This window comes from Eptatretus burgeri, chromosome 4 (assembly GCF_056783735.1).
Source record: "Eptatretus burgeri isolate ZD-2024b chromosome 4, Ebu_testis_v1, whole genome shotgun sequence".
NCBI classification, from domain to species: Eukaryota; Metazoa; Chordata; class Myxini; order Myxiniformes; family Myxinidae; genus Eptatretus; species Eptatretus burgeri.
The window spans coordinates 32,638,443-32,665,009 of NC_140964.1; the positions used below are offsets into that span (position 1 = coordinate 32,638,443).

At 46.7% G+C, this 26,567-nt stretch overlaps 1 protein-coding gene across 3 annotated transcripts in view; it reads left to right on the top strand.

Moving 5' to 3' along the window:
* Positions 1-26,567, top strand: part of LOC147027755 (protein Wnt-5a-like) — a 101,216-nt gene that overhangs the window by 29,878 nt on the left and 44,771 nt on the right. For 2 of the 3 annotated variants that reach the window (XM_085877326.1, XM_085877328.1), the window contains exons 2-4: positions 4,397-4,512; positions 5,817-6,064; positions 8,089-8,381. In XM_085877326.1, coding sequence (XP_085733452.1) covers positions 4,397-4,512; positions 5,817-6,064; positions 8,089-8,381 — 657 coding nt within the window. Of the gene's footprint in view, positions 1-3,366; positions 3,735-4,396; positions 4,513-5,816; positions 6,065-8,088; positions 8,382-26,567 lie in introns of those variants that run through there. The other variant, XM_085877327.1, reaches the window with a different exon arrangement.

The following is a 26,567-nucleotide window of genomic DNA, read 5'->3' on the forward strand; positions in this document are numbered from 1 at the left end:
ATATATATATACACACATTGTTGAATGTTTAATGTTCTCGTTTCGAGTGCGCATCACGCTCTTATTGACGCCACTTTGTGTGGTCGTGACGTCACCAAGTCCAACTTTACGTAATGGATAATGTACGAGCCGAGGAACGATCTTGTCGTCCTTTTCCCAAAAATAAAAAGCCAATTTCCCACACTTGCTTTTGACTACAATTATTCACGTTCTGTTCAAACACCTATTTTTCCTTCTAAATTAGGCCACGGACTTATTGATCAACCTTTGAGCATAGCACATCTAATTTCCAAGTGAAAATTATTAATGAGAATATATAATATTTTGACAATCATTATCCTATAATAATAGCGTGCTGTTGTGGCGCGTGCGTGCAGTGTACGAGCTGAGATGTGATTCCCAGTTCTCTGAAGCGCTCTGTACGAGCTTAGCACGATTCCCGGTTTTCCGAAGTGCTGCATATGACCTTGGATGCGATTCCCAATTCTTCAAAAGTGCCAAAAGTGAGCTTGGCATGATTCCCAGTTTTCCGCAAAGTGTAGTGTATGAGTTTCAATGCGATTCCCGATTCTCCATAGTGCCATATATGAGCTTGAGCACAATTCCCAGTTTTCCAAAGTGTCATATATATGAGTTTGCACACAATTCCCATTTTTCTGAATTGCTATATATGAACTTGGGCACAATTCCCAGTTTTCCTCAAAGTGTAGTAGTGTGAGCTTGGACACGATTCCCGATTTTTTAGGAGTGCAGTGTACAAGCTTAACCACGATTCTCGGTTCTCCAAAGCTGCAATGTACAAGCTTGGCCTTGATTTCTGGTTCTCCGAAGCACCTTGTTGTGATTCCTGGTTTTCTGACGCACCATGTATGGGCTTGGGCATGATTCCCAGTTTTCAGAATTTCAGTGTAGGATCGTGAATGTGATTGCTGGTTCTCCCAAACTGAAATATACGACCTTAGGTGCAATTCCCGATTTTCAGAATTGCAGTGTCGGATCGTGAATGTGATTCTTGGTTCTCCCAAACTGAAATATATGACCTTAGGCACGATTCCCGGTTTTCTGAATTGCAGTGTAGGATCGTGAATGTGATTCCTGGTTCTCCCAAACTGAAATATACGACCTTAGGTGCGATTCCTGGTTTTCTGAATTGCAGTGTATCATCGTGAATGTGATTCCTCGTTCTCTAAAACTGAAATATACGACCTTAGGCGCGATTCCCGGTTTTCTGAATTGCAGTGTATGATCGTGAATGTGATTCCTGGTTCTCCCAAACTGAAATATACGACCTTAGGTGCGATTCCTGGTTTTCTGAATTGCAGTGTATCATCGTGAATGTGATTCCTCGTTCTCCCAAACTGAAATATACAACCTTAGGCACGATTCCCGGTTTTCTGAGTTGCAGTGTAGGATCGTGAATGTGTAACCTGGTTCTCCCAAACTGAAATATACGACCTGAGGCGCGATTCTCGGTTTTCTGAATTTCAGTGTAGGATCGTGAATGTGATTCCTGGTTCTCCCAAACTGAAATATACGACCTTAGGCGCGATTCCTGGTTTTCTGAATTGCAGTGTAGGATCGTGAATGTGATTCCTGGTTCTCACAAACTGAAATATACGACCTTAGGCACGATTCCCGGTTTTGTGAATTGCAGTGTCGGATCGTGAATGTGATTTCTGGTTCTCCCAAACTGAAATATACGACCTTAGGTGCGATTCCTGGTTTTCAGATTTGCAGTGTAGGATCGTGAATGTGATTCCTGGTTCTCCCAAACTGAAATATATGACCTTAGGCACGATTCCCGGTTTTCTGAATTGCAGTGTCGTTACGTGTCGTGAATGTGATTCCTGGTTCTCCCAAACTGAAATATACGACCTTAGGCACGATTCCCGGTTTTCTGAAGTGCAGTGTACGATGTTGGACGTAACTACTGTAGAACTTTGTATAAACGTCTGACTTTGTATAAATTCCCAAGTTGTATCAATAAGGTCATACATGGCGCTTTGGAGAGCTTGGAGTGTCGTGACTTTGGGAGCGATTCACAGTTCTCCAAAACACCCTGTGTGGGTGTGGACGCGATTCCCGATTCTCCCAAGAGACGTGTATACTTTACAGCACAAGTTGACCGCCCCGGATACCCTCATGTTAATTCTCTCACGTCATTATACACGTGAGATGGTCTCGAGGTCAGCCTGTGCTGCTGACGTCATAAACGGCCTGCAAAAGTGTTTGGAATGGAAACGATACACAGCTGGGGTGGGGCGATTAACCAGGTTCCACCCGGCATTATATCACATATATATATATATATATATATATATATATATATATATATATATATATATATATATATATATATATATATATATATATATATATATATATATATACCATGTATGCAAGGTTAGGATCAAGAGCATGTTCACACTCATGCACATTCTGGTTATAACGAGTGTAACCTGGTGTCAAGGAACCGCCAAGAAATTCAGACCACTTGCTACCCGCAGTCAAGGCAGTAATTTGGATTTCGTTCAAGGGGCCGGCGATAGCTCACCTCCTCTTCACGAAGAACACCACGGAATCTTTAACATCCACCAAGTTATGCTAGTAGACGGGACGTGCAGTTTAACGTCCATCGGAGGGACAGCACACACATTGATGGATCATCCTGTCTGTGTAACACCTGTATATGGTAGTTTATAGCTGGGTCGGGATTCTAACCCAAACTATACAGCTTAGATGCGAGCGAGCATACCTCTCGGCTGTCCTGCCAGGCTTTATTTATTTATTTATTTATTTCTCTGTTAATTTGTTTATTTATTTATTTAGTTATTCGATTTTATTATGTATTTTTTTATTTAACCTACTTTCAGTAAAAGTTCTCGCAGTTTGTCGACCTTCCATGAAACGTCGTCGTCCGCTCGTTTTATCAGTTGTAACGAAGGTGAGATTGCGGAGTCGGGTGCACATGAGACTGTTCGATCAGACAGGTTTATCCAATTCCATCCATTTTTGTACAAAAACCACGCCTTTTATCATGATTATGATCACGTTGTATTGCGATCGATGAAGATGTACGATGAACGCACAAGTTGCACTGCGTCGCATTGCCCCATTTTGGCGAGGGATGACGTTCAACACCCTGTTGTGCACATCAGTGATTGAACAACAGTACTGTGTGCACGTACACCCGAAACCCGCCCACGTGGTGCCGCACGCGTCGACGTCACGTGGGCGTTACACCTGATACGAAACGCCAATCACCGTCAATTGAATCAAACGGAAACTTTGAGGTTTCGAGTCGAACAGAAAGGTCCAAGGTTCGCAAGATCGTCCGATCCCCCCGCGGGCACTCAAGCTGTTGGAGCGGCGCGAAGAAGAGTCGTGTGGGGGCGGGGGGGCGGGGCCACGGGGTCAGCCCCGCCCTCTTTCCCCTTGGTGCCGCTGCTGTTACCGAGACGCCGATAAATGCGTCACCGGACGGAGGTTCAGGGCAGGGTCTGCGGCGGACGCTTCGCCGACCGTCCCAGAACTTGATTTTGTCTTCGGGAGGCGAACAGCACAGGCTCCCCCCCCCCCCGATGGTTAATTGAACCTCATTTGGCGACGAGGAAGATCATGACTTCATGGGGTCGCATTCCACGGCGTGATCGTTTCAAACCGACGATGTTCAAGATCACATACGAATGAATTATCTGAGTACGGCAGATACTCCATCAGATGATCTGAGCATGGTAACTGTTTATATCTAGATTATAATTAAACGGGATGGACAGTCGGAGACGACCAGCATGTGAATGTGTTTGCTCCAATCCCCAAGCCCCTAATGCCCCAAACGCCCCTCCAAACCCCCAACCCCCCCCCCCAGCCCCAACCCCCCTCCAGCCTCCATTGCCCCAACCCCCCAACCCTGGCCCCATCGATCTGCTCTGTAATACAAGATGTGTAAATTTATGTATTCTGTACAATTAAGGGATGATCGTAGTTTTTCTGCTTTTTCTTTCTCTTTTAATTCCTCGAAGTGCTTTATAATCTTCACATTTGTAGAATGAAACTATACAATGGACACAACTCTCCTGCCCAGGGATTATTGTAATAATAACCGCGTCATCAAACTATATTTTGTTCCTTTGTTGACACTTTATGTCGATGCTTAAACTCTTGGAAAGTTTTTAACTCCTCATAAAATCCTTAGCATGAGCAAAGTGTGTGTGTGTGTGTGTGTGTGTGTGTGTGTGTGTGTGTGTGTGTGTGTGTGTGTGTGTGTGTGTGTGTGTGTGTGTGTGTGTGTGTGTCGTTTGGTAACCTTCATGAAAGGCACATGAAATAAATAACCAGGTGTGGTGAGGGCTCATTACATGGCGTCGTGCCGTGGCATGCTGCTGTGCCTTTGCAGCGCACGGAGGGCACAGCGAGGAGCACGACCGGGCAGCGCAGAGTACGAGACGCGGGCGCGGCGGCGCCTTTTCTGTTGTTGCTGCTACCGCTGGCAGTGGATGGCAACTCGTGGTGGTGAGAACTGGTTGTGACATTTGTGGACAGGAGGGAGAGAGAGAGCGATGAGAGAGAGAGAGTGAGAGAATGATCGATAAGAGAGAGCTAGAGCTAGAGCTAGAGCTAGAGCTAGAGCTAGAGCTAGAGCTAGAGTTAGGGATGGGGGGGGGGGAGTGAGAGATGGATGGATGGAGAGAGAGAGAGAGAGAGAGAGAGAGAGAGAGAGCAATGGAGACATGAAGATAGAGAGATGGGAGAGATGGAGGGAGGGAGTGAGAGATGATGAGAGAGTGAGCGATGGGGAGATGAAAAGGGTGAGAGAGAGAGAGAGATCGAGGGAGTGAGAGAGATGGAGATGTAGAGATGGTTTGCAGGGTCCAGGGGGTTGTAAAGAAATCCATCATAGTATAGTGAGAGCTGGTGTGACTGAATGGTATATAGTGCAACTGACAGTGATGATCACTTGGACGAGAAGTCTTTGTAATTCTGTCATTCACAACAAATTATAATCAGTCTGTACAGCTGTTGTATGATGCTTGTGGATTATCTACACTACAGTGAGAACCTCCTGATATGTTTGTGGTGGGAAGTGTTGTTTATGAGTGTGTGTGTATGTATATAATATATACACACACGCTCAGTTTCGTTTATGACCTAACTAGGGTGATGATAACCTGTTGTTTGTGACGTTTCTATAACGGTGACCTGATTGTGACTTTTGTAGTGGTGATAACCTATTATTTGTGACACCTGTTATTTGGGTTTGCCTTCATGAACCTTCTCATCTCAAGGTGTGAGGACCCCAGGTTCAAATTCCATGTGCAATATGTGTTTGTCCATTGTCTACTAATGTCCTCATAAATCAAATTAAAGTGCATTGATGTCTCAGAACGTCTCCACTACATGTAGTTTATGTCCAAGCTCCTCCCATGAGCCTCACATGACTGTATATACAAATCAATCAAACGAGTAGTAATGATAATCAATTGTTTGTGACATTCATGGTGGTGCTGACCTGCTGTTTGTGACGTTCATCATCGTGATAAGAATAATACACCTGTGAGCGATGGGGAGTCACAGCTCTTTTAAGCATTTGAAGAGCACAATGAGAGGGAGAAAAGTGAATGTAATAGTTCTTCTGTAAGTTGTGACGTCTTCGCATGTACTTTTCGTAATAGAGATGTAAACCTTTGTGGACACTCCCTTTCAAGCATCACCTTAAACTTTTGGTCGCTGATCGGCATCTCTCTGAGAGGAGGGAAAGGGGACATTTTGACAATGGAGTTGCTGAATTTGATTATTACTTGGTCATGACCCCATAGGTCGTTGGCATTGAATCCAGTGCAAAGACCCGAGGTGTACATCATCGGAGCACAGCCACTGTGCAATCAACTTTCAGGCCTGTCACAGGGCCAACGCAAACTCTGCCACCTGTACCAAGACCATATGCTGTACATCAGTCATGGAGCGAAGACTGGGCTATCTGAGTGCCAGTTCCAGTTTCGTGCTCGTCGCTGGAACTGCTCCACAGTTGATAATACCAGTGTATTTGGGCGTCTCATCCAGATCGGTGAGTGAGAGCACCGTGGTGCGTGTGTGCGTGCTCGTGTGCGTGTGTGGTGGGGGGGAGGGGGGCGGTGCAGGGAGAAGAAGTGGAGGGAAGGAGACATTGGTTTTCTCTGTTAAAAGACAATTTCTCAAAAACGATTATGCTCACAGAACTTTGTGATTAATTGACTCTTTGGAATACTTCTCGGGTCATGACTCATGAATCGTTTCACCTTATATATGTCCTTATTATATAAATATTAAACAAAATTAGATATTTTATTTCTTGGGATGTGAAGGGTGGTTAGTGTCTTGTTTGGTACATGTATTCCTCCCCCCCCCTAAAATGTCCCTTTCCCCTTCCCACTGTTTTCCTCTCCTCCCTAAATCCACACCTCCCTCCTTCTAGCCTTTACCCTAACCCCCTCCTCCCGACTGAGTTACCCTGTATAGAATGAGCATCAGGGCTGTGGATATGGCATAGGCATGATGGGCTGAAATGCCACCTGTGTCTGCGTTTCCTTGTTTGTGTAACGGTGGGAGCTGAAGCAGCAGCTAAATTCATGTCTGCAAGTTTTCTTCATTCCTTCTACGTGTTGGGGAGGAAATGATCAATAAAAATGAATAATCAGTGATGTGCATCAATCAATAAAAATAGTAAAAACAAATAATAATAATAATATTTGCATGCATAGTCTTAAATTATATTAACAACTAGCAGGGGTATTGTCCAGCGTTGATCAATGCTCTTCAAATCAAGTTGGCATTTTGAAGAAATCGAATTTAGTTTTTTTTTTTTTTCTATTTTCTTTTTTTGTGAGGGCAAAAAACACTTCACAACACCCACTAAATAATAGGGTCGGGGATCATTTAATATTACCTTTCACAAAGGCTTCGGCACGAAAAAGTGATTAAAAAAAAAAATTTTAATCCAATTTTTTTTTTGCCCAAAACACTCACCGGCACCCACTGATGAACCTCTGAAAGTTTGACGAAGATCCGTTTGGCTATCTCTGAGAAAAATGGTGACAGACAGACATCTCTCTTCCAGTATAGATTGCGAATGTACAATACTTGGAATATCATAATATAAATATTAATCATATGTTGATAATAATATACAAACAATAATTGGTGTCATAAATAAGGGGATTCAAGAACAAAAACAATAATCACAATAATAATATGAATCAAACATTGATAATGAACAATATTTTAAATGTTATTGCTAAACATCGATAGAAATGTACAATTAAAAAATTACTATTATGTTGATAATACTCATCTTTATATCTTCTTCTTCTTTCGGCTGCTCCCGTTCGGGGTCGCCAAAGCGGATCATCCGTATGATCCGCATAGTGATTTGGCACATGTTTTACGCCGGATGCCCTTCCAGACGCAACGCTGGTCGCTTCTTACGACACAGGGATATGGTACACCTATTTAACCGGGGTATACACCGGCCCAGTATACTGGTACTCATTTCGCCGACCTCGGAAGGATGACAGGCTGAGTCAACCCTCTGGTGTATTAATTTAGTGGCCCAACGGGGCTTGAACTCAGGACCTTTTGGATCCCAAGCCGCTGCCCTAACCACTGCGCCAACACCATATATACATATGTATATATATATATATATATATATATATATATATATATATATATATATATATATATATATATATATATATATATATATATATATATATATATATATATATATATATATATATATATATATATATATATATATATATATATATATATATATATATATATATCATAAATTGGTAACAATAATCTTACCATTAATGGTGATACACGGGGGTTTCAACATCCTGGTATGTTTATCCATACATATGTGGGTCAGGGTCTCTTGATTGTCGTTATTATTATTATTAATGATTGTGTTTAAAGAATATTATTTCATCATTGTCGCAATAATACCAATACTAAAATGTTATAACGATAATCTCGTGACCCTCCTGGTTTTAATCACTCGTGCACGAACACTCAAACCGGTTTCCTGACTGACCTTTCCCTTAGCGAGCCGAGAGACCGCCTTCACGTACGCGGTCTCAAGCGCAGGAGTGGCTCACGCCATCGGCCGTGCATGCCGTGAGGGAGAGCTGGCCACGTGCGGCTGCAGCCGAGCGGCTCGACCCCGGGATCTGCACCGGGACTGGCTGTGGGGCGGCTGTGGAGACAACACGGAATACGGATACCGCTTTGCGCGTGAATTTGTGGATGCGCGCGAGCGTGAACGCAGCCCGGCACGTGGCTCCCCGGAGCACGCGCGGACACTCATGAACCTGCACAACAATGAGGCTGGACGCAGGGTATGTTGGCAGGACACTTTCACGACTATTCAATTTTATCGTGATCTATCCTCATGGTTTTCTACTGCTCACAACCTTATGGGTGATTTACTTATTGCTCTAAATATCTATTTAAGCTAAACTCTATTGTTGTCTGCATCATGCAAGACATGTCCAAATATCAACTTTCTTTCGGTCCTACCTGATATATATCTCTCTACATACTGTGTTGTGTTCACTTTTTCTGTTGCCTGAATAGTAAATAAGATGGGGCAAGTTATATGTTCAGCATCTTGGATATCAATGATGGTGTAGAGTTCAATATAGAAACAAAACGATCAAGGAAGGACCTACAAAGGTATTGGTAAAGTTATTGGAACGAGTGAAAAGTCCAAGGAACGCCGATGCTTTATTTTTCATTTTTAAAATATATTTAATTGGTAAGTAAATTTTTTTTTTCTTCTTGTATATAATCTACTTGTCTTTTGAAAATACAAGTAAACTTTGGCGTTTCTTGGACGATTAAGGGTATTTTGTTCCTCGAACCCCACAAGCATACAACATACACACAACGTATGACGTCTTTCCCCACATTTCCCGACAGGGGCAATGGGACATCTTACGTTACTTTACTATTGAAATCATCCTTAGGTGAAGAAATAATACAGCAGGTCTTTATAGGCTGGTACCTTCAACTCCAACCTGACCTTTCCAACTTGAGGATGGCATTTCCAGCTTTAAGCTGGTACCCCTATATTTACTTTAAAATTAAGTAAAGATAGGGGTATATCCAACCAAATACTTCAAAAATGGAATGAGCTGCTTCATTGTTTGACGCTCAGCATTTAAAAGGATAGATCACTGACAGACATAACTGACGGCAATGGCAAACCACCCAGTAAAACCCTTGCCAAGAAACGACTTCACCATCACCAATGCTCTGTAAAGAGTAATGCACAGAAACATCCACAACCTCCAATTTTATGCTGCTGTTATAAATTGGGCAAATTCCCTCCAGTTTGGTGATGATTTGTTATGGCCTCTCCATTCAATTGGACAACATCGAGACCATGATGATCAGGCTACTTGTATTCGAGGTGTTCTTGCTACGTTACCGTTTAAGTGATGGTGACATTGAAAGCACCTCAGTCTCTATCATGTCACGAGAAACATGTGGCAATGCTTGGATTAAGCTTTTGAGTCACGTCATCGTATTCCCTGTAATTATCTGCACAAACTAAAGTTACAAAAATGCTTATCCCATATCAAACGCCCATTTCCATTCCACATAGCCGTTTATTGGGGTCAACGGTAATACCCAGAAAGATAGACAAGCTTCTGCTTTCTTTATCATCAATACTACACTCCAGAGCAGAAATAAATATCTATGCTTACTTTATTACACTTTTTCAGATATCTTATTTACATTGTCCTCTTAATTTTTTTTTCGTCTGTTTTCTCTACCACCTCATCATCTTGCTCTTCTTAAAACTCTTCCTCTTATTCCTGCTATTCCTCTTCTTCCACATGCTCCCTCTTTTTATTTTTCTTTTGTCTTCCTCCTCCTCCCTTTTCTTCTTCATGCCCCCTTGTTCTCTTCCCAATTATATGTTTAGCAATCCCATCTCAACTTATGGTTCAGAATTCTCAGAACCCAGGTTCAATCCCATATGCTACATATATACGATACATATTGGTTCATTGTCTGCTATTGTTCTGATAATTAACCTGAAAGTATCCTGATATTTACTAATATCTGTTTTGCATGTGATGTGTATATATATATATATATATATATATATATATATATATATATATATATATATATATATATATATATATATATATATATATATATATATATATATATATATATATATATATATATGTGTTGTCAAACCCCGGAATTCATGGTCCCACTATTTGTGGACCCCATGTATTTGCGGGTCATAAAGTGTGACCTACTTCTACATTTGCGCTTTGTGTATTCATATTATTATTATTATTATTATTAGGTCATCTCTATCATCTCAGTAGAGATGACCTAATAAAGCCAGTCTCGAAGTCTGTCCGTACGTCCGTCCGTCCATCCACAATCAAACCGAGTGGAGACAAATAACCAATAGTGGAATGGATAGAGGTCGATGAGACATGCACAACGATATAACTTTCAAGGTCTTCCAAGGTCGAGGTCAAGGTCACGAGGCTGTCAAAGTTGCGAAAATCGTCGATTTCAAATCGTATCTCCTCCCTCATTTATCAAGAGAGATCAAATGTTATTAGTGATTCAGATACTATGGACTATTATCTAGAACAACACGAGCCATTATTTTGAAATTTGCTCTCGTTCCGATTTTATAGCCCTTCAAACTTCACTCTGATTCTTACATGTCCGGTGCGAATTTGAAGTGGTCATCCAGAGGCCGGCGCCAATCTCTGAAGATGCTCCGGGTCCTGCGCAATTTTTTGCATATTTTTGCTCCGTATGGGCCGTTCATAAAGTACATACAAAAATAAGGGGGGTGGGTGGTTTAAAGCCCGCGTACGGGCTGCGTACAGGGGTGGGTGGGTGGTACGACGGCTGCATAGATACTTTATGAAAGTGGTGTCGGACTACATGAAAGCGTTTCAGAAAATGAAGGTGAGCCTGTCGTCATCGCAAGGGGGAAAAATATCCCCGTTCACAGGGACATTTTCGACGTGATGTTGAATCCGTGGACGTCAATAATTGTTCCATATTACTGTATTACCGTAGTTAATAATTACTGATGCATTTGAGATAAATCTACAGTTCCTTGTAATCTTCAAGTATTGTGATGTGATATGAGACACATATGGGGGTGGGTGGGTGGTCACTAGCCTGCATACAGAGAGGGGGGGTGGGTGGTTTTGAAACCCGGAAGTAGTGCGTACGTACTTTATGAACTGCCCCTATTCCAGTCTGCCACAGAGTTACTTTCGACATCTGGCAGAGATGACAGTCACTCCCGCTCGGGGTTATTTTTATTATTGTTATTAATTTTTATTTATTTATTTTACACTTCAGGACTGGCTTCTTATATCCACTGCCACTGATGTCAATTCAGCCTCAAAATTTTTCCACAAAAAACTGCTCTTATGCACAGATTCATCCCATCTCATCTTCATTTATCTTCCCCATCCTCCCACTCTTGGTTCTCTGAATCCTGTGGTGAGACAGTTGCTTTAATTAAAACAACTTGCATTCTCCTCCTGGAAGGCAAATCTGACCGAAGGCAAACCTCATATCATTCCACAAAGCCCACAACAAGTGTTCACTCTCAGGAGAGCCAAAAAGCAACATCTGTCCAATCTCAAGAATGAGTTTTCAAACTTGACTCCCTTCTCTCAAACCTGGTGGCACCTTGTCAAGTCAGTCTCTGGTGTATGCTCCCTTTCCTCACTTCAAATGGCACCACAGCTGACTCTACTCGTGAGAAGGCCGAATGCCTCAATTCTGTGTTTGCTTCAAAATCTTGTGTCCCCAACTCTCTCTCTCTGTCTCTGTTTCTGTCTCTGTCTCTGTCTCTGTCTCTGTCTCTGTCTCTGTCTCTCTCTCTCTCTCTCTCTCTCTCTCTGTCTCTGTCTCTGTCTCTGTCTCTGTCTCTGTCTCTGTCTCTGTCTCTGTCTCTGTCTCTCTCTCTGTCTCTGTTTCTGTCTCTGTCTCTGTCTCTGTCTCTGTCTCTGTCTCTGTCTCTGTGTGTCTCTGCCTCTGCCTCTGCCTCTGCCTCTGCCTCTGCCTCTGCCTCTGCCTCTGCCTCTGCCTCTGCCTCTGCCTCTGCCTCTGCCTCTGCCTCTGCCTCTGCCTCTGCCTCTGCCTCTGCCTCTGCCTCTGCCTCTCTCTCTCTCTCTCTCTCTCTCTCTCTCTCTCTCTCTCTCTCTCTCTCTCTCTCTCTCTCTCTCTCTGCCTCTCTCTCTCTGTCTCTGCCTCTCTCTGTCTCTCTCTCTCTGCCTCTCTGCCTCTCTCTCTCTGTCTCTGCCTCTCTCTGTCTCTCTGTCTCTGTCTCTGTCTCTGTCTCTCTCTCTCTGTCTCTGCCTCTCTCTGTCTCTGTCTGTCTCTGCCTCTCTCTCTCTCTCTCTCTCTCTCTCTGTCTCTGCCTCTCTCTCTCTCTCTCTCTCTGTCTCTCTCTCTGTCTCTCTCTCTCTCTGTCTCTGCCTCTCTCTCTCTGTCTCTGTCTCTCTGTCTCTGTCTCTCTGTCTCTGTCTCTCTGTCTCTGTCTCTCTGTCTCTCTGTCTCTCTGTCTCTCTGTCTCTCTGTCTCTCTGTCTCTCTGTCTCTCTGTCTCTCTGTCTCTCTGTCTCTCTGTCTCTCTGTCTCTCTGTCTCTCTGTCTCTCTGTCTCTCTGTGTCTCTGTGTCTCTGTCTCTCTGTGTCTCTGTCTCTGTCTCTCTGTCTCTGTCTCTCTGTCTCTCCATCCTTCTCAGTCATACCCAATTGCTCCTGAATTCTGTCTCTTGCACCTGAAAAGGTGGAAAAGTTTCTGGCAACCCTCGACTCTGACTCTGCAACTAGATCAGACGGCATCAGCTCACGTGTCCAAAAAAAACCTGCTCTGCCACTCTTGCACTTCCTTTCTCTCTGCCCTTTTCACCCTGTCATTTACCATCGGTCATCTTCCATCTGGTTGGAAATAAGCCAACATTTCACAGTAATACATTAAAAGGGGCAAAAATGGATCCCCTTAACTACAGCCCAATTAGCTTACTTCTAATCATCAACAAGGTCATGGAATCAATCATCACAGTTGACATAAATCATTCCTTTTCTCCAACAGCCTCATCTCAGATGATCAATTTGGATTCAGACCTGGTTACTTGACTTTGGACATGCTGCTTCTACTCTCCCAGCAATGGTGGAGGCCCTCAATATCAGACATGAGATCAGGGCCATCTCTCTGGACATATCTCGAGCTTTTGATACAGTCTGGCATCCTGACTTGCTCTCCAAACTGTCTGCCTGTGAAATCCAAGGTCAACTCCACTCTTGGATTCCTGACTTCCTCCACTCTTGTAGACAACATATGGCTCTTAACAGAACCCTTTCATCTCCTCTCCCTGTCAAGGCTGAACTATCCCAAGGCAGTGTTCTAGGCCCCATATTATTCTTAATCTTCATCAATGATCTCACTGACTCTGGAAAATCCTCTTTATCTCTTTGCTGATGACTCCACTCTCCACCATGACATCTCTCATCCTTCTGTCAGACAGATGGGCATCAGCATCTTACCTCTCCTCAGACCTTGCCAAAACCACAAACTGGTCAAACACGATTTTTCTGATGTATTCATATTGTCCACCCTTTGCATTCTCCCTCATCCCTCATCATTACCTGCATCCCTTGTTTGTCTGTCTCCACCTACTTTCTACCTCCACCCTGATGTTGGTTTTCCCCTTTCTCATGCTGTTCCCTTTGTTGTGTTGTGGCCTGATTTGTTCTGTGTCATCACTCTTCCATGAGCAGAGACCATTAAGAAAATACATAAATAAATAATAAAAATAACTATTTAAAAGAAAATAGTAATTAAAAAAATGACAATGTCCCGACATTCACGGCATTTTCAGGAGCATGTCCTCCGTGAATGTCATGGTCCGACAGTATATATCTAATATATACAAAGCTCATTCTAACCACTCACTTACTGACTGATATTAATGTTCGGTACCCTTCGGGTGAAAAATAAATGAATGAAAAAATACATGCAGGTAAGTGACCCGAGACAATGGGGAAGCATGGTAATTTTGCATGCTGACAGACATCGAAGCCGATACGCCAGGAAAAAAATAATCACAGAACTGTTGGAAAGCATCTCAAAATGAAAAAAAATAAATGCAGGTGAGCGATCCGAGACAATGGGGAAGCACAGTTCATTATTGCTTGCAATGTGTAAGCATTGGATATACTGTGGATATGTATGTATGTCTGTATCTCAGTGTGAGTCTCCTCTATAATTCTAAAACTATGAAACCTAGCAGCCTGAAGCTGCATGTATATTAAGGGAACTCTAAGGGAGTGAAAGTGAAAATTGGATATTTGTGTTCATTAAAACACCCCTTTTGAACATAATTAACAGCCTCATTCAATTATATTCTTTATCAGACGCATCCTTGGACACTCTCGGACACCTCACTTCCCCTCCATGGGGTCTTAATTCGCCATTTTGTTTGGCCTATTCAAATTTGTCTTCATTTAGAAACACAATCTACTTTCACAGACTAACTAAACTAAAGTATATAATCCAAATATTATATCAGATTTGAGAATCGGATCTCGTGGACTAAATAAGTGTTGCAATCTGGAGTGAAATGTGAAAATTTTCACAAATTAGCGATTTTTTATAACTAAGTTTATAATTTATTTATGCAAAGCACAAGGTATAATTTTTTTTTTTTGACTATTTGGACAATTATATTGAGTGAAGAAAAGATTAAGGAATGTGCAGAAAGTAGAACTTCATTGAGTGCAACGCCGTGCTTCATAATCTGCTTTTCAATCCATTACAGTACAGTCCACAGGGAGCCTTTTTTGCAGCAATTACATACCCAGTTTGCTCTCTCCATCTTGGGCGATTTGCTTACATTACAAAATATTGATACAAATATAATATTATTGTTTCTGCAAGTGAAGAGGAACTTTTTTGTTGCTGCAAGTGAAGAGGAATATTTTGATTTACACTGTTTTGTGTGATCTGTTTTCATGACAAAATATTAATGTAAATATATTAATAGTCAATAGTTTATGCAAGTGAAGGCATACATAGACAGCACACATGGATGTGATACAAATGGGTACACATGACTCTCCGTGGGGGTGTGTGCATGCCAGCATGCTTGGTTACCTGTGTGCGGTGTGTGGGTTTCATGGGCACACGATCTGAACTCAAACTCAAACTCGGGCCTGTGGTGCGTGGCGCTGTGGAAGAGATTATACGGCCGTCTTGCGAACCATGTGCTTTTGCACGTGGGTAGCAGACATGCTGCAGCGCCAAAGACTCGTGAGGAGCGGATGTGCTACGGCATTGAAGCCATGTGGGGCATGCCACCATGCACTGCGGGTGTGGGGAAATCCGCGCATGTGTGTGAGTGAAAGGATGAGTATGTTGCTTGTGCACGTGCATAGTTAGCATGGACCGTGAGAGGGTTGGAGGAATGCGTTTGTGTTGGTTGAGAGCGGGGGGGGGGGGTGGAGGGCTACATGCAGGCAGGCCTTTGTCAAGTAGCAAGCATGAGTTTTCATTTTTAAATGCGACCTACAGTTTTATATCGAGTATGACAGTTAAAAAGAAAACGTTGCTGTTTGGGCACATTTTATCACCCTGGAAGCACCCTGGTACATTGCCTGCCCTTCCCCTCCCCTCACGCTTCCTTCCATTCCCTCCCCTCACATTGCCGTCCCATTCCCTCCCCCTCACGCTGCCTCCCCATTCCCATTCCCTCCCGCTACCTCCCCATTCCCATTCCCATTCCCTCCCGCTACCTCCCATTCCCCATCCCCCCCCACGCTGCTTTTACTCCCCCCACGCTGCTTTTACCCCCCCTCACGCTGCTTTCACCCCCCACTCTGCTATTACCTCCCCTCACTCTGCTTTTACCCCCCATGCTGCCTTTACCCCCCACCCCACACTGCCTTTACCCCTCCCCACGCTGCCTTTACCCCCCCCCCATTCTGTCTTTACCACACTCTCATGCTGCCTTTGACCCCCCTCACGCTGCCTTCGCCTCCCTCACGCTGGCTTTACACCCCTCCTAACGCTGCCCCCCATGCTTCCATTCCCTCTCCCACACTGCCCCCTCCCCCAACGCTGTTCCCCCACTCTACCCCTCTCCCCCCCACGCTTCCTCCTCCCCTCCCCCATCCTGCCTCCCATCCCCCACCCCTCAGTCTGCGTCCCCTCACTCCGCTCTCGCTGCACCCCTTCCTGTCCCCATCATCCTCGCTCCCTCCCCCCCCCCCGTAGTGGATAGCGACGTGTGGTGAGACCTTACTCTCTCCTCTCCCCCCTTCTTTGCTCTCCCCCTTCCTTGTTCTCCCCCTTCATTGCTCTCCCCCTCCTCTTCCTCACCCTCCCCTCCCCTTCCTCGCTCTCCCCCCCTCCTCGCACCTCTGCCCTCCTCGCTCCCCTTTCCTCACCCGTCCCTTGTGTGTGTACTTTCTATATCTTTTTTTCAGGTGTATGCCTGGTGTTGGCTTAATGTTTAGGGTGGTGGTCTTTGGATCCGAGGGTCTAGAGTTCAAATCCAGCTCAGCTGTCGAATTAATACCAGGTGGGGTTAACTCAGCCTGTCATCCTTCCAAGGTCGGCACAATGAGTGCCAGTATGCTGGTATACTGTGTCGGGGTGGCGACCCATCCAGTATTGTGCTCAATCGCCAATGAGACTGTTTAGGCAGCACCAACGCTCTGCACAGAGTATGGTCCCAATCTCCATATATATATATATATATATATATATATATATATATATATATATATATATATATATATATATATATATATATATATATATAATAATTTCCAGTGTCCACCGTCTAATTATTCTGTTTAACTGGAGGTCACGTGGTTACCTGAGCGGGGAGCGCGCCCTCGGCAAAGCACCAATGTTATCTTGATTAGATTTTAATTAGGGCGGCCGAGCGTTTTAACCACCGGTGCGTGCCGACGATTTTTGATCAAATCTGTGGTAATTACCTCCCAGTCTATCTCGGTTCGGACAATGCTTGACCAATGGAAGAAAAGGAAAAACACGGACAGGTTGGAAATCAACAAATAATTTATTAATAATAAAATAAATAAATAAAAAACTTTTTATTTGCTAAGGTAAATAAAGAATGACTTTCAAAGCAAAATCAATCAAAATGCCAGGAAAGAGACAAAGAGCAGATGCTTATCGGGGGTTGACTTACAGCGAAACACAGACATGGGTACCCAACCGATCATTTGGGGGGAGGGGGGGGAAGAATCGACTCGCTCACCAGAAACTCATCCGTGAAGTGAAAACGTCCTGAAATGCGTATGTGTCACGTCCGTCGCCAGCACCCAGCTTTGACGTGCACCCTCTCGCGGGGCAGCCTTGAACGCCAGTCGAAGTCTGGAGGGCACCGGGATCGGTGACCGACCCGTGCCTCACTTGTTGGCGGCTCTGCTCACACCCAAACGCACACCACATGCTTGCTTGCCGACGCACTGGGAAGGACGAATTGTCTCATTGACGCTGGTCAGACACCCGCTTCTTGCTCGCTTCTCTTGCCCTTTGCTTTTTTCCTCTCTCCTTTCACTTTCGCCTTTGTCCCCTCGCGCCTTTGTCCCCTCGCGCCTTTGTCCCCTCGCGCCTTTGTCCCCTCGCGCCTTTGTCCCCTCGCGCCTTTGTCCCCTCGCGCCTTTGTCCCCTCACGCCTTGTCTCCTCTTCTCCTCACGCTTCCTTTTCTCCTCACGCCTTTTTTCTCCTCACTCCTTTTCTCTCCAGAATGTACCTCTCGCTCGTTTTTATATCTCCGGGCAGTCTCCGCAGGGTGCCGTCCTCCCCAAGCTCACCCCGCCCCACTGGCGCACGGTTACCATGACGACCCGTGTGCTCCCAAAAAAGGCGGGCGTCAGAGCTCACGAAAGATTGCCGCTGAGGAAGAATGGGGGGCGGGCTTCAGAGCTCGTGAAAGAAATGTGGGTAAACGTGTCTGTCGTAAAGAAAAAAGCTTCCCCATAAGAGAGGGGGATCTATCCTTTACCCTTCTCAATGCATCACATTTAAGATCCCATTAGACATGGGGATGGGACTAATCTGAACATGCATTTAAGAAAATAACTGTCTGAGGACCTGGATGTGTGGATGCATTCATCAGAACGGATTCTGAAGTGTGTGTGTGTGTGTGTGTGTGTGTGTGTGTGTGTGTGTGTGTGTGTGTGTGTGTGTGTGTGTGTGTGTGTGTGTGTGTGTGTGTCCTCCAGGACTCCAAAACTTTCAAACCTAGCAGCCTCAAACCACTGTTTTTTTTGTTTTTTTTTGGTGCCGAAGTAAGCTCCAGATTTGAAAGTGTCAGCAGTTCCGACTCCCCCAAAAGTGTTGATTTCTTCAATTCGGACATTGCACGGGTGTTTCCGGGTGCATAGTTGTATCGATGGTAATTGGTAATCAGTTACCAAGCCAGATGTTCCGTTGGAGTGCTAAAGCCACTTACATAGCTGTACAGCACAGTTCGTGTCCTGATCGGGATGTGCAGTCGACAGTTACTCCAAGGTAGAGGTACCTTTACAGCACACACGGACATGGTACATATGGGTAGATTTGGATCTGTATGGACTCTCCGCGGGTGTGTGGACATGCCATGCCTGTTACGGGTGCTGTGGTGGCACAGTTTCATCCTGTATCTTATGGAGGTTTCATCAGGTTTTCCTTTGTCCTCGTGCTTGTTTCTAAAGTATTTGGTGATCGTATTTGCTTTATAAAGGTTCAATGCTTCTCTTTTTGATTTTCAAAGCAAAATATATTTTATAACGCCCGATTTCTGAGCCGTTTGCTGTATTAACGTTTTTTTCTGAACAACCGAGCCAATTATTTTTTCCATCCGTCACACGCAGCTGTTTATAAAGAATAATGTTGTGAACATATCCTTAAAACGTTTTTTTTGGTGAAAGCTACTCGTAGTTTTTGGGTTGTTGCCGATATCAGGTGTGCGTGCGTGCGTTCATTCGTTTGTAAAGCATATCGCCCTCCCTCTCGCCCTCCCTCTCGCCCTCCCTCTCGCCCTCCCTCTCGCCCTCCCTCTCGCCCTCCCTCTCGCCCTCCCTCTCGCCCTCCCTCTTCCCCTCCCTCTCGCCCTCCCTCTCGCCCCCCCTCTCGCTCTCTGACTCTTTCTCTCTCTGTCTTTGTCTCTCTCTCCCTCTCTCCGTCTCTCCATCTCACTCACTCTCTGTCTCTGTCTCTATCTTTGTCTTTGTCTTTGTCTTTGTCTCTCTCCCTCTCTCTGGACAGGGTTTGTGTCCTGGCTCTAATTAATGCTCCACCGCACATCTGCCTTCCCTTCCTCTCACCTCACTGTCTTCCCTTCCCCAACCCTCCTCGATCCCTCTCCCTCCTCTCCCCTCTCTCCCTGCTCTCCCTGCCCCCTTTAGAGAGGCAACGGGTGGTATTATTAACCTCCGCCATCGAAGATCGGAGGTTACTGTTTTCACCCCTTTCTGTTTGTTATCTTGCCAAAACGAAGTTTTTGCAAGATATGTTCGTCAGCTTGTATGTTATTTATTTATTTATTTATTTATTTTTTGTTTGTTTTTTTGTTTGTCTGTGATCACGTATCGATCACTCTGCAGAGCACAGTTATCATTGGAAATTTTTGTAACATCGCATATCAGAGTCCTATAGAGGTCCCTTTCAGCGCATAAAATTTTCAAGGTCAAGGTCACTTTGTCGCAAATCAGAGGAGTCGACGAAACCCTTATTTTTTTTGAGTAATTTTGATCGGATCGTCTTCAAACTTCATGGGAATATAGTCCATGGTCTGGCGCTCAGCTGATTAATTTTTCGTGGCGATCGGCCTTGACCTTCATGGTTAGTGCTGGAGGTCGAAAGTTTTTGACTCCAAGGTCAAATTTTGAAATCTTAGATACCATATCGAGTAATACCTCATATGAAAGCGCTTGATAAGTGATTTCCAGATCTGTCAAAAGTTTGACGCTATGACGTCATTTGATGACGTCATGACGAAAAAAACGGATTTTTTTCATGGTTACTCTGTAGAACGATTCTCATTGGAATCTCTCGTAGGCAGATATTCCTCAAGGAGTCGCTCCTGGTGGATAGCAGCTCTGTTCACCTCAGTGTGACCTTTAAGAAGTCACACGTGGTCACCTTTTGGCAAGATACGGGTCACGCTGTGGGTGACATTGGTTTATTTGTTTGTTTGTGAACAGTATGACGGAAAAACTCCTCGACGGATTTCGACGAAACTTGGTGGGGGGATTAGGTATGGTCCAAGGATCATACCATTAGATTTTGGACTTAGTCCAAAATCCAATATGGCCGCTATGGCGGCCATTTTGAAAATATATTTGAATTTTTTTTTTTTGCATTTCTACATGTTTTAAGTGATTTCCAACCCCCCCCCCCCAAAAAAAAAATTGTTAGAGAAAAAAAATTTTTGCAACTTTTTTTTCAACAAAATTTCGATTTTATTTTATTTTATTTTTTTTGCATTTTTACATGTTAGTAGTGATTTCCAACAAAAAAAACATGTCAAAATTATAATTGCGGCTGATTTTGGAACTTCAGGTGGATATACCTACATAAAATCAATTTGTCTCAAGGAATCTAGTTATGACGAATGAATTGAGTATGTAAAAGTTAAAAGGGAAAGTTACAAACTATAACTCTGAGCACTGTTGACGTCAAATTGAATGAATAGGTTTCATACAGCAACAGTTTTCATACATGGTCTGTCCATTAGGTTCACTTCAGTGACCTAGCAGTATTGACGGCGGAGGTTTTGCACTCTACCGAGTGCTCCCCCTCTAGTTTGGTCATATGTGTGTATATGTATGTACGTATGTATATATATATATTGTTGCGGATTCGCGCCCGCCGGCGTGCTGACGGCCACGTAACTCGAATCGCGGCACGTCGCCCACCGGACGGACAATCCAGTCGTGACCCTCTCGGACTAACGCCGGGAACTAGTCACGGGTGGACCTTTCGGCCTCACCACGATCGTGCCAACCGGCCCCCCGCGTGGGATAGGGTTGCTCGCCAAATTCGACCTACCTAAGTACCCACGCGGAGGGTAGACCGGGCGATCGCACCTCGCCGCAGGTCGACTTCGGACACGGGCCACTTAAGCGACCCGTTCCGTACTATCAGAATAACCGAGCGGTGTTATCGTCGACCTCGACGGTTCGATTAATTATCGGGCGTATTCAGCCCACTACCAACCCTTTACGTGAAGCAAGATGAGGATTCAATGGGAGAAAAAGACGAAGCGAAGCGGGAGAACAGTTCAATAATAAAGCACATTTATTCGCGGCACACGGGAAGCACACATATTCAATTCCACCAAAAGCACACAAAAAAAAGAAAACACAATTCCATTTACACAAAAAGCAAATATAAAAGTGAAAACAATGCAGAGCTAATACCGACTACCGAGCACACGGCAACACTTATACAATTCTACTTCACAGACGGCGCCGACAACACATACCCAAAACCAAGGAAAAGAATACCCCCAAGAATGAGGCGGGCCTGAGGCCGAGACCGGGTCGCGCCTACCCGTCTGGTGATGAGACGCGGAGCGGCGATGGCGCCCCAACTCCGCGGACCTCGCGGACAGTGTCTGGCAGGGGGTGGGAAAGGGGCCCCCTTGGTCGCACTATCTCAGCGCGGGGGGAAACAGGAGGGGGTTGCTGATGCTCGGGGTATAGAGGATCTTTATTATCCCTGGTGTGCGTCTCCACCTCGGCCAGGTCGCGCTGCCGGCCTCCCTCGGGTGTGCAGCTCCCGGCACCGACGCGAGCACCCCCTCGTCTGCCTTCGCCGCTGCCGCCTCTCCGCCTCTGGACTCTCCGACTCTGGACTCTTCTTTGGACTCTCCCGTTGGACTCTTCTTTGGACTCTCCCGTTGGACTCTTCTTTGAACTCTCCCCAGCTTCTCCAGCTACTGCAGGCTTCGGGCTCCAGACTTCCACACGGCTCTGACTGACGAACACGGTCCTTTTATCCCCCCGTAGCTTCGCCTTTGACCCCCTCCCTTTGACCTTTCACCTCGCTCCCCATTGGCCCGAGAAAAAGTGGGCGTGAAGGCTTTTTGATCCACAAATTTGCATATATCGATCGTCCTGGAGGCGGGGCCAAATCGCCCCTCGCTCACCGATTGGACGGCAAAAAGTGGGCGTGTGTCGTTTTTGATCCGTTTTTGAAGCACAAAATCCGTGATTTTGTACACGCTGTTCGACGCGCGCCCTGCACGAGTCCAACACCGGTACCCACAGCGGGGCAAGAACGGTGGCGATGCTACGGTTGCGAGGTGTGACGTGAAGGTCGTGGCGGTTGTGGTGAAGCGGCGTTGTGGTTGGTGGTTGATGTTGTGGTTGTGGTGGTAATCATGGCGGTTGGTCCAAAATAAAGATAGTAAAAGAAAAACGGCTATCCTGAAGAGTCGCAGCACGCATAAATGACATGTATTCCCACTAGACAACGGGTTTGGACCTAACTACACATGTACTTACCGAGATACCTCACCTAAGGGACCTGAATGGTGGTTTGCGAATTTGGTAACCACAACACTACCGCCTCCCCTTTTTACAGACTCGTCCCGAGTCGTCAAATTTTCATGTGCCATCATGTGTAGTTTTCCCCTAGTACATTTTACCTACGGATCCCTGAGTGCGACATTCATGGTATTCGTGTCCCCAAAATGAATAACCTGAGGGCTGCGTAACTATCTAAACAAACTCACTCATACGGACGACTTAAATAAAATTGCCGGCGCTAAGACATACATGCCGGGGGCGCACTCATATTTACAGTACATCTTACCTTAACTTACAAATTTTACACTAAACCATGGCCCAGGATCACTGAACTCTGCAAAAGAAAAGCAGTTAGCAGGGAGCCAGGCTGCCCACATGCAGTCTCTGGCTCAAAACAATGCAGGTGACAGGGAACGTGGCTGGCTGCTCACACGCAGTCCAAGGCCTTCCCTTTTGAACTGAACGCAGTGAACCACAACGGTGCATGGGCTGCACAAACTCAGTCTCCGTGCCAGCTCAAGTGGCACACGCAATGAACACAACGAATGGATGGATGAATGGATGGACGCACACACGGTGCACGGGCCGCCACTGCAGGCCCGTGTTGTAGCTGCCAACAGGGCAGTTCTTGCAGCTTGCAAACTGTTGCTTTCTGATCCTGGCGCACATGGAAACGAACAGGGGGGGGCAAAGCAAAAATTGAACGGGGCTGGTGAACGTGGGCAGTGGGCATGGCATGGCAAAGGCAGCAGGCAAACACAGCGGCAGATGAACTGGCCGGCACAGGCCTTGAAGAAAAACAGCCAGCAGATGAACTGGCCGGCACAGGCCTTGCAGCACAGCAGCTGCAGACGATCCAGCCGGCACAGGCCTCGCAGCAAAACAACAGCTGCCGATGAAGTTGGCCGGCACAGGCCTTGAAGCAAAACACGGCCAGCCGATGAAGTTGGCCAGCCTTTGCCGTTCAATGGAGGTTGGTGGAGGGAGTGCGGTGGTGCTGGCCACTTGGAAGGCGGGCTCGGACCTACCTACCTGTCTCCTTCCCAACCTATCGCCTTTGCCTGTCACTGTACATACCCACTCCCTTAATTTGTCAAACCCCAATTTAGCCCCAACTTATTTTTTTTTATTTTTACTTTTATGTTTACTTCCCCTCTATAAATCGTCCCCTAACCCCCTTTATCGTCCTTGTTTGGCTAACCTATCCTGTCACCTAGCCTACTCCCAACCCCTACGTTCCCTTCCCGGAGGGGAATAAGGGAGAGCTAACGTCCTGTGCCGAGGCCCAACTCAAGCCTCAGAATGGCCTCCCCAGAGTTCGGCGATCTATAACCAAAGTGGGTCCAGCGGCCCACAACGACAGCGAGGGGATGGATGGTGCGGAGGGGTACACTTCCTAATCTACCCTATCCATTTAACTGTTAAACTACCCCGGGGCTTTCAACAAGCGCCTCTCGCTTAAACTGTTGGTTCTAACAACCCAGATTCCCGTCGCCTGTGTTGGTGTCCTCACAATTTCGGGCCTCGCCCCCCAATTTTCTCTCCGTGCCCTCACACGGTCTCCTGGCTGGGACACGTGGCTCCTTTTGGCAGGCACGACCCTCTGCCGATTCTCCCGCTATGGCACCCCCGGGCACTACACTGCCTCCGAGCCTACCAGCTCCCTAACACCGGGGAGTGCCCCCCATGGCACCTCCCCTGAAACGCACACGTGGCAGGCCGGCCTCCCGGGCCCCTTTCCGAGGGTCACCCGTGCCCACAACACTGCCCACGCGGCTAATGGCGCCCCGGGCCCCCGCACCAAGCAGGCGCACCCGTGCCCACTACTCTATCCCGGCCCCCCATGGACCCATGGCCTACCGCGGCCGACTAGCCTGGTGCCCGGGGTACCCACTCAGCGATACTCACCTTTCGCAGCCACGCTCCCAAGCCCGTCAACAGGGCTCCTGCACCCCTCCAAATGGGTCTCGAGCCTACACTCCCACCAACAACAAAACGACCTCCATTTTTCAATTTGACTAACCCAGCTAACTCACTCTACACTGACCCCGGGGTCCCTTGGGCGGGAGTCACTCCTCCCCCCAATCACTCATCGCACCATGCATTCCCCATTCACTCCATTCACACAGACTCGCTGGCCTCACTCACTCACCAAGCACATGCTTCCAATTCACTCACCAACAACTCTTCAACACACACACCACTGAACTCTGCCATCCTCCTAACTACATCCCCTAACTAACTCGTGCTCCCACGTCGTCCCTTAAACTACAGCACGTTCCTTTTAACACTACGTAGCTAAGCTACGTCCCCTCTACACATCCACAAGTCTGTCACTGTCTCCAAATAATCCATTAATAAATTTCCCAACCTAAATCTGGCTACAAGCCCTCTAACTAATCCATTCCACGGACTCCATGAGGACTTACCCCTGCCCCATGAAGTCGGTCTAACTAAGCTAACCCTTCCCCCTAACTAGTTTCCATCCTGTGCCCTGGGTAAGGGGGTCTTTCACCCCTTGCCCAGGAATCCTGTACACCCGAAAGTGAGGCTTGCTTTTTTTTTTTTTCCATGCGCAGCACCTGCGCGGCAACTCAGAGCTCGCGCACTTTGCACCTGCCCGTGACGTCATGCAGCTGCACGTGTTCCTCGTCCCTCCTTGGACGGTACCATCGGCCGGGATACCCCTCCTGCCGGATTCCAACCACACGTGCAGCCATGACGTCACCGTGCGCATAAAAAAACACAAGCCCCACGTCTCGAGGGGTTCCCCACGCGAACACATGTGCTTTGCCCGTTGGAGCTTAACACACACGATCGCGTGGAGAACCCGTCCGGTCCAAATCCGTTTACCTGCCTAAACTTTGTCCGTCCGCGGGATCGGCAAATCCACCGCGTGCGTTTCCGGACCGGGACTTCACTCTCGCAAGCGAGCACGTGGTGGTCTCGTGCGTTGCACAGCACGGACCGCGTGCTCACTGCTGGGTGAACCCGGCACGGTCCTCGAAACAACCACAGCCGCTACTCGGCTTTCGTTCCTCCCATGTCGCCGTCGTCGCCATTCGACCCACGCACACCTGCGTGTTACGACGCACACAGTCCACTCCATCACATTCACACCGGGAGACGCGGCTGCGTGCTCCCGCATGCCAACCGACATCTCCCTCACATACCGCTCTCTCACACACACGGTCTCCCTTGCACACAGCGACCTTGCACACGGCCGTTCACTCACGCACGGTGCCTCACCACTCACACAAACCATACTACTTACACACGCGGGGGCACTCACCCGCGGTTCCTCATCCACACTCCGTGCCTCACCCACACACGCGGGGGCACTAACCCGCGGTGCCTCACTCACACACACGGCGACACTCAAACACGCGGTCTCTTCCACACCCCGTGCCCCACTCATACATGCGGGGGCACTCAACCGCGGTGCCTCATCCACACACGCGAGGTCACTCACCCGCGGTGCCTCATTCACACTGGCCGTTTCACTCACACACACGGCCTCTTCCACACACGGTGCCTCACCCACACACGCGGGGGCACTAACCCGCGGTGCCTCACTCACACTCCGTGCCTCATCCACACACCGTTCCTCACTCACACACGCGAGGGCACTCACCCGCGGTGCCTCATTCACACACACGGCGACACTCACACACGGTGCCTCACCCACGCACGGCGTGCTGGGAAGCACGTACTCTGGCACCATCGCCACCACACCACTCACACGTGGTGCCTCACTCATACTGGCCGTTTCACTCACACACACGGCCTCACTCACACACGGTGCCTCTTCCACACACGGCGTGCTGGGAAGCACGTACTCCGGCACCATCGCCACCACACCACTCACACACGGGGTCGCTTCCACACACGGGGACGCACTCACACCTTGCACCACACACACAGGGACAACCACACTGGGGATTCGTGTCCCCACAA